Source organism: Delphinapterus leucas, chromosome 2 (assembly GCF_059928025.1).
Source record: "Delphinapterus leucas isolate spDelLeu-1000000601 "Yukka" chromosome 2, BTC_Dleu_Yukka2, whole genome shotgun sequence".
NCBI classification, from domain to species: Eukaryota; Metazoa; Chordata; class Mammalia; order Artiodactyla; family Monodontidae; genus Delphinapterus; species Delphinapterus leucas.
This window is the reverse complement of record NC_143130.1, coordinates 144,178,799-144,192,064: the sequence shown is the minus strand read 5'-3', so window position 1 is coordinate 144,192,064 and position 13,266 is coordinate 144,178,799. Positions and strand designations below refer to the sequence as shown.

At 38.5% G+C, this 13,266-nt stretch overlaps 1 protein-coding gene across 20 annotated transcripts in view; it reads right to left on the bottom strand.

Annotated features, from left to right (window-relative positions):
- SYNE2 (spectrin repeat containing nuclear envelope protein 2) overlaps positions 1-13,266 on the bottom strand; it is a 348,050-nt gene that overhangs the window by 243,940 nt on the left and 90,844 nt on the right. For 19 of the 20 annotated variants that reach the window (XR_016392190.1, XM_089907796.1, XM_089907794.1 and 16 more), the window contains 4 exons: positions 9,970-10,166; positions 4,043-4,143; positions 2,218-2,319; positions 1-138 (listed from right to left, as the gene is read on the bottom strand). Coding sequence is in view for 19 of the 20 variants with exons in the window: in XM_089907796.1 (XP_089763922.1) it covers positions 1-138; positions 2,218-2,319; positions 4,043-4,143; positions 9,970-10,166 (538 nt within the window). In the remaining variant the exon portion in view is untranslated. The remainder of the gene's footprint in view (positions 139-2,217; positions 2,320-4,042; positions 4,144-9,969; positions 10,167-13,266) is intronic. The other variant, XM_089907809.1, reaches the window with a different exon arrangement.

Genomic DNA, 13,266 nt, shown 5'->3' with positions numbered 1-13,266 from the left:
CTGGTAGTTGAGACCATCCCAGGCTTCTCTCAACTGTAACTGATCTTCATTCAGCTCATCTAGATTCCTTGTTATCGACAGGACATCCAGAAAGGGTTTTTTTTCTTCATTGAATGACTCCAAAAAGGACAGCAGGCTCTACAATTAGAAGGGTATTTTAAAGACTGAAATGTTTAAACCAGTTTATAAAATGTAATTTGCTATTTGCAGGTCAATAGTTGTAGGTTATATTTAAACTTTTACTTAGATAAAGGTAAAATTCCCTGAATTTAGGATCCTCTCACCAATCCAGTTTCTTTCTTCAGTGCACCCTCATGATCTGGGAGCCCTTATAGTGACATAGGTCACAGCTTGCGTCTCATGTCACTATGGTTGGATTTCTACTGGAATAGGGCAGCAAGGCCACCCAGCTCTAGAGGACAAATCATAATGCCCCATGGAAAATGTGAGTTTGTCCTCCCCAAATATGTGTTCACAACAAAATAAGAATGAGTAGAAGTGAGAATTATATGACAGCAGTCATCATGTATAAATGGTTTTTGAAGTTTCCATGATTAACTAAGCTTGAGCCATTCTTCCCAAGTCATTTTATACAAACTTTAGAATATACTTTGTCTTTGCCCTCAAAAATTTAATAAATAAAGCTTTTCTTGGTTTGTATTTGTGTGAAATATTGGTGTTTTGAGTCATCAATTCCATAACTGTTATTTAAGATTACCAATAATTATTGGCCGCATTTCTAATTAAATTTTGTGAACAAACTAAGGGATAAGTAATTTGATTCTTTCTGAGAGTTAAAATAACTTCATAAAGCCTTTCATTTAAGAAACCTGAATCTGTGGTACATTAGTAAATGAAAGACAAGTGAGAGCAAGGCACTTCCCGTGAACGCTGAGCACCTTGTCAATGAAAAAAATTTCAGGCCAGAGCTAAGAGGCAAAAAGCACAAGAAGCCTATGCAGTTCAGAAAAAAGGAAGATGAGAATGTCTTCCTTCCCTGATGGCTCCAAACCTAAAAGAATGGTGTGGCGAGCAAGTCACACAATCCACCGAATGTTAGTGTAGGAAACACTGGATTCATCCGACTCCCTCTCTTAACCGATGTGGGGGATGAAGGTCTAGAAGTGCTAAGTGCTGTGTAGGCCCAGGAGTGTATCTCCTCCTTATTCAGGGTGGAGACCAGGTGAGGGGCACAGTGTTGCACAGACTGGGTTCTAAGAAAGAAGACTGTGGAGCCCTCACTTTGGCTCCTGATAGTATCTTTCAAAATGGTGTGGGGAATAACTGCTTTCCCTGGAGAAGCATCAGGACTAAAGAGAGCTAGGGCTTTGAATCTAGACTTCATTCCAATCCCACCTCTACCTTTCAGTAGCTATATAACTTCAGATAAATCACTTAGTCCCTCTAGGTATTGTTTGTCTTCATCTGTAAAACTGGAATAACCATGCCATACTCAGCAAGATGTTGTAACCTGGAAAATGCTTGTCAGCAGGTGCCTGATATATAGCAAATGTTCAATACATGGTGACAGTAACAGTTGTCATTACTCCCAAAGGACATTTTGGTTGAAGCCCTGAACTGTAATTCTGGGATGGCTCCATTTCTGATTTCCTAATCTTTTTCCCTTCAATATTCATTCTGAAAAGCATGTTCTGCTCTAGACCTGGGATTGGAAAACGTGTACTATAAGATAAGCAAGATAGCAAACATCTTGGGCTTTGTGGGCCATATGGTCTCTGCTGTAACTATTCAACAATGTGGTGAGAATGCAGCCACAAACAATACTTTACTGGGCATGGCTCACATATAATATATACTATAATATATAATACCTAAGATAATGTATCCAGTAACAATGTATTTACAAAAACAGGTGCTGGGGCCCAGAGACCAGTTTGCCAGTCCCCACTCTAAAACCTTACTGCTCAAAGTTCTCTAAGGACCACCAGCAATCAGCACCATCTGGGAGCTTGTGGGAAATGCAGAATCTCAGGCCCCATCCCAGAACTACTGAGTTAGAATCCGCATTTTAACAAGATTCCCCAGGTGATTCCTATGCACATTAAAATTTGAGAAGCTCATTCCTTCTAACTCAACACTAAAACTTGGAGTTAATTTAGTATTTAAACAATTAACTCTGAAAGTTTTTTTCTAAAAACATCCTACTCTTCCCCAAGAGTAAACTACAAATAAATTACTGTTTAAAGTCATACTTACTTCATACTTGTTACAGTAGGTCTCATTTTCTGAATCCGTTAGCATTTTCTGTAGCTTTTTCTCTTGCAGAGTTAACCAGACCTTAGCATCTTTCACCTTTCCCTGTAATTCACACACACACATTTAAAACTCTAGCCTAAATATACTTTGTGATTTTTTTAAACAATAAAATTAACAACTTCAAACATCAGTGAAATAATGTAATCACTACACACCAATGACTCATTGTGCCCAAGAGGAATTTTGCCTGTTCATGTAACACCTTAAATTTTAAAAGGGGTTGTAACTACCATCTGAATATAACGTGCTAAAGAAACAGGGCAAGCAAGCCCCTATTTTTTTGGCTTACCCACTTGCATTATTCTTCAATTTTAGAGAACATTATTCTAAATTATTTATTTATAGTAGGCATCTCAGAATACTGCTTTCCAATAAATCTAAACATGGGTTAACAGCTGTTTACATCTACTAAATATACTGACATCAAAAATACCTTGAACAATTTAAAGATCCTAAAAATAACACTACTAAAAGCTCTGGTTAAGCTATCCTATGGAATTGGGCAACAATTATTTCTTCTTTAGATTCCTGTTTAGGCGGTAAGCTTGCACATGTTTGGAGGCAAATTTTACTGGCGGAGGATAAAGCAAAAGAAATTGCGTCTTATTTCCATTCTCCTTTAACCTTCCTTTAGTTTTTTCTTTCTATTAAGCAACAGTGCTTTCTATATATTTTTGCAACTGATTTCATGGACAGTTGAATTTTTAGTTTTATTTTTTGATAAGAAAATTAATTAGAAAAGAGGAGCTCCTCAGCAGGTCAGAAATAAGTGAAGTGCATTATAAGCCCGTGTCTCAGCTTGAGTCTCTCTTCCAGAGTCAGCAACAATCTGGCTTGGTGCCTCAAACATAACAGTTGGAAAAACACAGGCCTAAATTTTATGTCAAAGCAAATGTGATAATATGACTACATGTTTACATGTCTGAGGAAGTAGTTTAAATTTTAAAATAATATTCAAAAACATTTTACTAAACTCACAGCACTCATTTATCTTTATAGATGCAGAAAAAATGTTTATTTTCAGCTCAGTGATTTTTAAGAAATTTCCACCCACAACATTTTGTGTAACTGACTGAAAGTCAAAGGAAAAAATTGAATAAACAAATGGCAGTCTGATGGTAATTCAACAGTATCTCAACAAACAAGGATTAAGAGTGGAACACAATGCTTCTGTTTATATGGATTATATGATTCCATTTATACTAAGCTAAAGAACAGGTAAAATGGAAATATGCTAAAATTAGATTGTGATGATGGTTGCACAACTATGTAAACATACTAAAAACCACTGATCGTAAATTTTAAATGATTTAATTTACAGTATATGAATTGTATCTCAATAAAGCTGATAAAAATTACAATAGACAAAAATCCGATATCTCTAGGCTTTTTTAAAAGCCTGCTAAACTTAATTTGTCCTATATAGTATGTATCTAAATGCTGTTTTAGATAATTCAACAAAGTTTAATGAACTACCACTTTTAACTTTAAAAAAACAAGCAAAACTAATCTATAGTGAAAGAAATTGGAATATTGGTTGCTTCAGGTGGAGGAGTACAGACAGAAGACAGGCACAATGGAACAATCTGGGTAACAGAAATGTTTTACATCATGATTAAAGTATGGTTATATGAGGTATGCATTTGCCAAAACTCACTGAACTGTACATTTAAGTTCTGTGTGCAAATTATGCCTCGATGCTAAAAATTAAACTATTAGTAGGGTACAAAAAGAATGAGCTTGATTTGTACTTATAAAGACATACCTGGGCTTTATCTCCAGTCCCAGGTGCAGCCTTTGAATACTGCAGAAACTGTGCCACATAGGTCATGATTGACTTTTCATCAGGATTAACAACATCCACATCTGCAAGATATGCCACACTATCAATCAGCTATAAGTGTGATTTACTATAATTAATACTCAAGAACAGTATTGAAATGAACTTGAAATGAACCAAAGTAGTCGAACAGCCAAGCAGTCTCTGCTCACTCACCCTTGCACCAAGGTTATGCAGTGGTTAAGAGCTTAGATCTAGAGTGAGACGGAGCTGGGTTGAATCCTGGCAGGAGTATTGCACAGCCTCAGTTTCCTAATAATAAAATGTCACTGTACACGTTGCATGTATGAGGGCATGAGTGGTCAGGGAGGGTGGATAGGAGTAAGGTAAGCCTGCCTCTTTCTGGTGACACTGTGCAGAAAGTCCTCCAGGAATGCAGAAACACAGAGCAACTGGAATCCACTCCTGACACATTGGTCTCAGCATTTGTGCAGTAAAGCATTTCCAAAAGTATATGTTGTATAGAAGATTTGTTCAAGACATCCACAAGATTTTATTCATTCATTTGTGGAGCAAATACATTTACTGAGAGCCTTCTATGGACCAATCTTTGTTTTGCATTAAAAGAGCCCATGGTGAAATAAATTTGGAAAATGCTGATTTAAACAAAGTTAAAAATATTATAAATTATGTACAGAACTTCTCCAGGCATATAATAAATTAAGTAGATCACAAAGAAGAGATTACAATAGGTTACAGAAAAAATGAACACATAATTTGCGGATGTCTTTTGCTACGACACCAAAACAACCAATGACGATATTGACAAGGAAATCTGTGTTTATTTATTAATTCTGTTACATTCAATTCAACACGTATTTATAGAGAGCCAACAAATGCAGGTCACAAGCAGGATATGTAAGACTCAGTCCTTGCCCTTACGGGCTTATGTTTCATCCCTTCATTGAGCAAGTAGATGCTAGACCCTTGAGTAGATGCTAGATGCCTTAAGACATTACCTGCCCCTTGAGGAGCTTGCAGTTAGGAGAAAAACAAATAAACAAATACAACACACTATGCGTGCTTTAGCAAGCATGTTTGCTGGGCCCAGTGAGTGCTCTAAGTCAGTTGAGGGAGGAATTGAATCTAGTCTATAACCAAATGATAAAATCCAAGGCAGTAAGCACATTAAACACATCAATAAAGAGGTGGGAGTAGGGATTCAATAAAGAAAGGATCCCTAAGAGTTAAGTTATTCTATCTTTTATTGAAAAAAGTATAAATATCAAGAGATACATAAAATGATACTGGCTTAGCTGGATACCTCTCTTTTAAATTTTCTCATTGTATATGAGGCTATGCATAATGATTAAATGGGTTAACAAAATTGTGTCAAAAGATAATTCCCTTATTCAAGTATGACTGCAGTATTTGGTTTCCATAAATAATCATGATGGGGATTTCCCTGGTGGTCCAGTGGTTAAGAATACGCCTTCCAATGCAGGGGACGCAGGTTCAATCCCCAATCGGTGAACTAAGATCCCACATGCCTCAGGGCAGCTGAGCCCGTGCGCCCCACAACTACTGAGCCTGCATGCTCTAGAGTCTGCTCACCGCAAAAGCCCGCACACTGCAATAAAAGATCCTGCATGCCACAATGAAGATCCCACGTGCCGCAACTAAGACCTGACGCTGCCAAATTAATTAATTAATTAATTAATTAAAAACTAAAAAAAAGGTCCCCCCTCTCTTTAAAAGAAAAAATCATCATGTATTTCATGTTTTTGAGCTTTTAAGCTATGTAAAATGAATTATGGGCAATCATTTATAAAGTGGAAATTTGTTTTCGTTAAATTGTCTGTTCCACTAGTTGCCTAGTTATTTTCACATACTAAAATAGAGAAAATAGTTTACACTAATAATAAAGACTTGGTGAATCACAATGAAAGAAGTATTAAAAGAAAACACAGAAATAGCGAATAGAGCACAGCATGGGGGGAAATGAAGAAATTTTGAAAAGATAATGAAAAGACAAAAAGGTTATTTCCTTTTTGGACAAAAAAAAGGGGGGGGAGGGAGAAAAAACAAAGAGATGGGGGAAAGTTAAACGAGCAGAATTATTAACAAGCAACATGAAGCCAAACTAATGACAAACCTGATATACAGAAACATGGAATCATTAGGCTAACTGTGCACTTGGGAATATCACATAATTAACTCTTATAAAAACAACTGAGGTCCAAAAAGGCTAGAAACCAGTAGCAACAAGCACACCTAGCACCCAGATCTTGGTTTCTAATACCATTCTCCAGTAAAAGGAACCAGGGCTCTTGGAGGAATGGTTGATCCAAGACTACAGTAGGAAGTATACAAGATGAGCCTGGAGCATCTTGTAGTGCCAAAACAAACAAGCCAACCCCACACTGAGGATATGTCAAAGGAGCACAGGAGCCGACTAAAAGAGCTCTCAATAGCCAAAACTCGGAGGTATAAAAAAGATTTTTTTTAATTTGAGCAATAAAATAAACAAAGTAGCATTGGATTATAACCCAAAGTATAAAAAAAAATCCATGAATCTACACTGATACAAATAAACAGTTGGATAAGTAAATAAATGGAGGAGAATAGACAAATCTCCTGTGCAGAATTCCAAACAATTTATGTAGCTAACCTGCCCTCAAGGAGAGTGAGCATAACTCTCCTAAGTGTGGGCTGTGCATAGTGACTTCCCTCCAAAGACTACAGTATGGAAAGGGGGGAAACAAAGAGTAACTTCACAGTGGGGAAACCTGACAAACACTATCTCAGCCAGGCGATCAATGTCAACATCAACAGTGATGTCAAGTTGGCATTAAGAGAAAAAGCATAACACAAATTCCAGCATCTACAAAATACCTGACCAGTAATCCTCAAAACTGTCAAGCCATCAAAAACAAAAAAAATGGTCTGAGAAATTGTCACAGTCAAGAGGAGCCCAAGGAGACATGATGACTAGATGTAATGTATCCTGGATGGGATCCTGAAGAGAAAAGGGGCATTAGGGGAAAACAAAGAAAATGCCTTTATTATATCAATACTGGTTCATTAATATAAGATGTATTAATGTAAGATGCTAACAATAGGGAAAATTGGGTGTGGGGTATATGGGAACCTACTGTACTGTCTTCCCAACTTTCCTATAAATCTAAAACTGTCCTAAAAAATAAAGTATATCTAAAAATAAAAAAATTTTGTTATTATTTTTAACAATAAATGCTGCAACATGGATGAACTTTGAACATTCTGCTAATTTAAAGAAGCCAGGGGCTTTGCTGGTGGTGCAGTGGTTAAGAATCCACCTGCCATTGCAGGGGACATGGGATCGAACCCTGGACTGGGAAGATCCCACATGCTGCGGAACAACTAAGCCCATGCGCCACAACTACTGAGCCCGCGTGCCACAACTACTGAAGCCCGCGTGCCTAGATCCCGTGCTCTGCAACAAAGAGAAGTAACCGCAGTGGGAAGCCCGCGCACCGCAACGAAGAGCAGCCCCCGCTCACGCAACTAGGGAAAGCCCACGTGCAGCAACAAAGACCCAACTCAGCCAAAAGTAAATAAATAAATTTATTTAAAAAAAAAAAAAACCCACTCACAAAAGACCACATATTGTATGATTCTGTTCATGTTAAATTTCCAGAATTGGCAAATCTATAGAGACAGAAAGTAGATTAGTGGTTGCCTAGGGCTGTGTGGGGGGATGGGGGATGGGGGAAATGGGGAGGGACTGCTAATGGGCTCGGGGTTTATTCTGGGGGGTCATAAAAATGTTCTAAATTTGATTATGATAATGGTGGCAAAATTTTGTGAATATACTAAAAACCATTCAATTGTACAGTTAAATAGGTAAACTGTATGGTATGTGAATTATATCTCAATACAGCTATTTAAAACCAGAAAGGTTAAGTGACAAAGCGACAGTCAGTCAGTGGTGTGCTCACACCAGCTTGAGAGAGCTGATTGTTTAACAATTGACTTATGAAACTGCTGAAAATTTAACATAGTCAGCATTAAAAGTTAAATTCTGGGGCTTCCCTGGTGGCACAGTGGTTGAGAGTCCACCTGCCGATGCAGGGGACACGGGTTCGTACCCCGGTCCAGGAAGATCCCACATGCCGTGGAGCGGCTGGGCCCGTGAGCCATGGCCGCTGAGCCTGTGCGTCCGGAGCCTGTGCTCCGCAACGGGAGAGGCCACAACAGTGAAAGGCCCACGTACCGCAAAAAAAAAAAAAAAAAAAAATTTAAATTCTATAAATGCACAATTACATAAATTATATTAAAACAAAGGTAATAAATACTTAAAACTCATCACTTTCCAAGTATTTCACTGCATTTTACTACTATCCACACGTCTAAGGTTATGTCTATTGTATCTGTATGATAGAAATAATATATAATGGTGTGCTACTGTGCACCTTTTCCCAACGTATTCAGTGACTTGACACTGGTGGCAAGATTTATGCCACAGAAAATCAGCAGATGAGGGCTTGATTTGCTGTTTTGTTGAGTGCCAAGAAAAGGATGGAGATATTGTTAACAACGCAGGTTAATCTTAAAAGTGCGTCCTGTCTATAGCTGTCAAATTGTGAGTGGAACAAAAATCGAATTCTTCCAGTATTCTCCCAGCAAAGAAGTCATTCACATCACAGAAGAACAAGTGCAGCTCTGACATACCTCTTTGCTGTTACACTTATTCATTAATGCAAAGGAAGTTATCCACCAACACGCATGTCAGAACTGCACTGGTTCAGCAACTGCAACCTTAAGTTTGCTACAGACTGATACAAGAGTTTGGCAAAAATCAACGAAAGCATTTGGGGGCTATATGGAAGTTATAATAAAGTGTATCATATATTTTATTATTATTTGTAAACTGTGTGCTACACATCATTTATGTTTGTAAAATTTATAATAGACATGTATATGTACACACACACACTGTTTCAGAGAGCCTAACATTAAACATTGACCTACACACCCCTGTTGTAGAGCTGAGACTAGAATTTGTATCTCTTGACCTGTTAGTTCATTATAACTTTCACTAATCCTACATGCCTTTTTTATGACCTTACTGGGTTTTTGGTTTTTTTTTTTAACAAGCTTTGGGTAAATTATGAAACAACACAATCCAAAGTAAAGTTCTTTTCCAGAAGAATTGAATTATTTAAATCTTAATTTTATGAAGTTAAAGTATAACCTGATAATTATCTCTTTGAATATAGCCAGTATTTAGGATTTCGCTAATGTTGTTAACAATCCAACAAAATTATTATTATTTTGGCCGCTTCGTGCGGCATGCAGCGTGCAGCACGTGGGATCTTAGTTCCCCAACAAGGGATCAAACCTGCACCCATTGGAAGCGCACAGTCTTAACCACCGGACCACCAGGGAAGTCCCTAACAATCCAACAAAACTGATTTAGCACAATCAATGGTAAAGCTGAGCCAGCCATAGAGAGAGAAACAGAAAAAGCAGTTTCTGTCCTCACAGAGGCTCAGCTTTAACTAGGGGGAGGGAATAGGAAAGGGGACATAGATAATCCACTCAAAGAAATATCTTACTTGAGATATTTTAGAAAAGAATAATAGAATCAAGGAGGATGAAATATAGAACACAATAAAAGAAAATTAAGACAAAGACTCAAAATTATTCCCCAAAACAGCATCGTTTGGTTGCAGCTGTGACATCCTCCCTGCAATTACTGAGGTTAACTAACTGACAGGAATGCTTAATTTCATGAAACTTAATAAAGGGTTTAAAGTTAAACCCTTCAGGACTAAAATATAATGCTGTTATGTTTGCTCATATGTGGGTACTGTTTTCAAATCCACTTCACACTGGACATTGCTTTACAAAGAAAGAAGCTTCTTTACCTTCTGGTTCCAGCATTTTGGGGATTTTTAATTCTCTTTCTGCAATTCTGAAGGCCTCTTTCAGATTGTCTCTGTTGGATCTATGCTTCACACTCTTCATGTCGATCAGGTCTGGTCGCAAGCCATGAATGACAGCCAAAAAAGCCATCCCATTTCTCCAGCTTGCCTTAAAATCTGTCACACTGACAGACTCAAACCTATGACAAAAGAATAAAAACACGATAAACACTATCTAAAAGACTATATCAGAGCACCTCTATTCATCAGGAATTAAAATTAATTTCTGCCAATCACATAAATCGAATTAATCCTTCTAGGAAAATATTTTATTTGAACCATGGGGTCAAATTAAAGTAAAATGCCAAGTGTGATGAGGCTCACGACGCTCCAGGGCACTGCTTCTCAAAGTGTGGTCCCGGCAGCAGCAGCGTCACGTGGCTGTAGGTGCTCGAAATGCAAATTCTCAGGCCCAACCCCAGGTCCACTGAATCACACTCTGGAAATGCACCTGAAATCTGTCTTACGAGCCCTTCACGTGACAATTCTCACTCGAGTTTAATGCTCTTCATTCAGCAATCTGTTGGCTCAAGACTAAGCTGGGCCTCTACAAATTGCTAAATTCCTTTCACTAGAGGGACTAATTTTATTTCTCACTGGAAACAATTAAATGATACATTGTGCCAAGTCAGTGGCCAATAGCTCATTGGATAGATAGACCTTGTCACTCCTTTGCTTAGAACCGGTCATCAGGAATGAATGCATAAACAAAATGTGGTGTGTTCATACAATAAAATATCATTCAGCCCTAAAAAGTAAGGAAATTCTGAGATATGCTACAACATGGATGAAACTTAAAGATATTATGCTGAATGAAATAAGCCAATCACAAATGGACAAATGTTATATGATTACACTCTCTTAAGGTACCAAACAGAGTGAAATTCACTGATAAAGAAAGTATACCTCTGGTGGCCAGGGGAAGGCTGAGGGGAAGGAGGAATAGGGAGGGGAGGTGTTAAACAGATACAGAGTTTCAGTTTTGCAAGATGAAAAAAGTTCTGCAGACAGATAGCAGTGATGGCTACACAACTGTGAATGTACTTAATGTCACTGAACTGTACTCTTAAAAACTGTTAAAGTGGTAAATTTTGTTATGTATATTTTATCACAATAAAAAAGTTATTTAAAGAAAACCCATCATTGCTTGTCATTATATTTAGAGTAACATCTCACACTCTGGCCCACAAGGCCAGACAAGCTTTGTTTCCAGCTTACCTCTCCCACCTTTGCATCTCCCCTCTCTTACAATGTTGCAGTATGCGGCTAGACCACACTGACTCCATTTTGTCAGTTCCATCTTAGGCCCGCAGTCCTACCCACCTGTTCTCTCTGCATGACCGAGCTTTAGCCTGCTCACAAGGAATGTGCCTAAGCCAGATAAGTTCCCCATCAACTTTTACCCCTGCCTTCATCTGATATGAAAACTGCAAGAATGCCTTTTGCTGACACAGATGGTTAATGGTCCTGAGACCCCAGGGAGAGGAAAAACCCCTGGTTCCTGTTGGTGCAGACATACTTCTCCCTTCACAGTCAGATTCTGTTTTAGCTTTGGCCCCTTTAAATCTCCCTGTACCCCTTTTGAGGGCAGGGAGCACAGCTCTGAATGCCTCTGGATCCTCGTCTGCCTGATCCTGCCTGTAAGTTACCCACAATAAATTTCATAACTGCACTTTATGGAGTTGCCTGTTTCACTCTTCAGCCTTAAAGTTCCTTCTCAGTTCAGAGAATATTATTCAATATCTCCACCTTCCAACATGCAGTAACATTGGCTTCATTTCTGCTTCTCCACAGCCTTTTTAATCCTTCTGCCTGGACACTCTTTCTCCCAGAGATTCATACACCTAAAGCCTTCTCCTTCAGGTCTCAGCTCAAAGGTCTCCTCCTCAGAAAGGCATACACACTACTATATGTAAAATAGATAACCAACAAGTACCTACTGTATAGCACAGGGAACCATATACTCAATATCTTGTAATAACCTATAATGGAAGAGAATGTAAAAAAAGAATATACATATTTATATATATGTATAACTGAATTACTTTGCTGTACATCTGAAACTAACACAACATTGTAAATCAACTATATTTCAATAAAAATTTTTTAAAAAAAGAAAGGCACTCCATGACCACCTACCAAGGGCACCCTCTTCCTATCCTTGACATTCTCAACCATATCATAAGTCCTTCCTAACTTTACGGCCAACTATAATTATCAAATTTATTCATGTGCCTCTCCCACTAGGGTGCAAGCCCCTTGAGAACAGGGGCCCTTTCTTTCTTGCCCATCATGTTAGACTCACCCACCCTGCAAACAGTGCCTGACATAAAAAGGTGCTTAACATATATATCTCAAACCACTCAATTTGTGTTCAACAAGAGATCACTGAATATTTTGTAAAAGCATATAGTAGCCTACAAAGTGTGGGAAATATTTGAGAACAACTATAGTTTCCTTTAATATCCCATAAAAACACAAGGAAATTCAATGGACTAATTTAAGTATATATCAAAAGTATACATGATAAAAGCTACTCAAGAAATAATCTGCTTCAGATGACCTGGGCTTTCCTGGATCCCTTAGGAAAAAAGCCTAAACTATGATTATGACAAATTACATAGTAAGCAGTGACTTTCGTGTTGTTTAACAAACACTTATATGGTGCCCGTTGTGTCCAGAAACTGTTGCAAATGTTTTTTTTTAAAAAACACAATTCTTGTAAAGCACATAATAACCCTATGAAGTAAGTGTTAAGTATTGTCCACGTTTTATGATTAAGGAAACTTGAACACAACGAGATTAAGTGTCTAAGCCTACCAGTTAGAAAGTGCTGGGAGCCAGAACTCAAAACCTGGTATTCCAGCTTCAGCGTGCGCGTGTAAGTACTCAACTAAATTGATGGCTACAGGGGTGGCGGTGGGGCTGAAAGCGGGGCCGGACCCTCCAGAGCGCTAAGGGGGCCAGAGCCGGCTCAGGGCCGACCAGCAGACACCTCGCTCCATACAGCACCAGGCTGGGAACTCAGCTCTGCCCTGAGGGGCCAAACCAAGTGCCACACAGAACGTGCTACTGCCGGGCCTTGGAGAGGGCGGGGCTGGCTCCAGAGTGACTGATAGGGTCTAGACTCACGCAGACATCACAAATGGGGGCCCAATTCATCTCCTTCAGAAATAAAAAAAATACCACATATTTCTTACAACATAGCCTTACATCTGAGCCCTAGAGAATCACAGAATA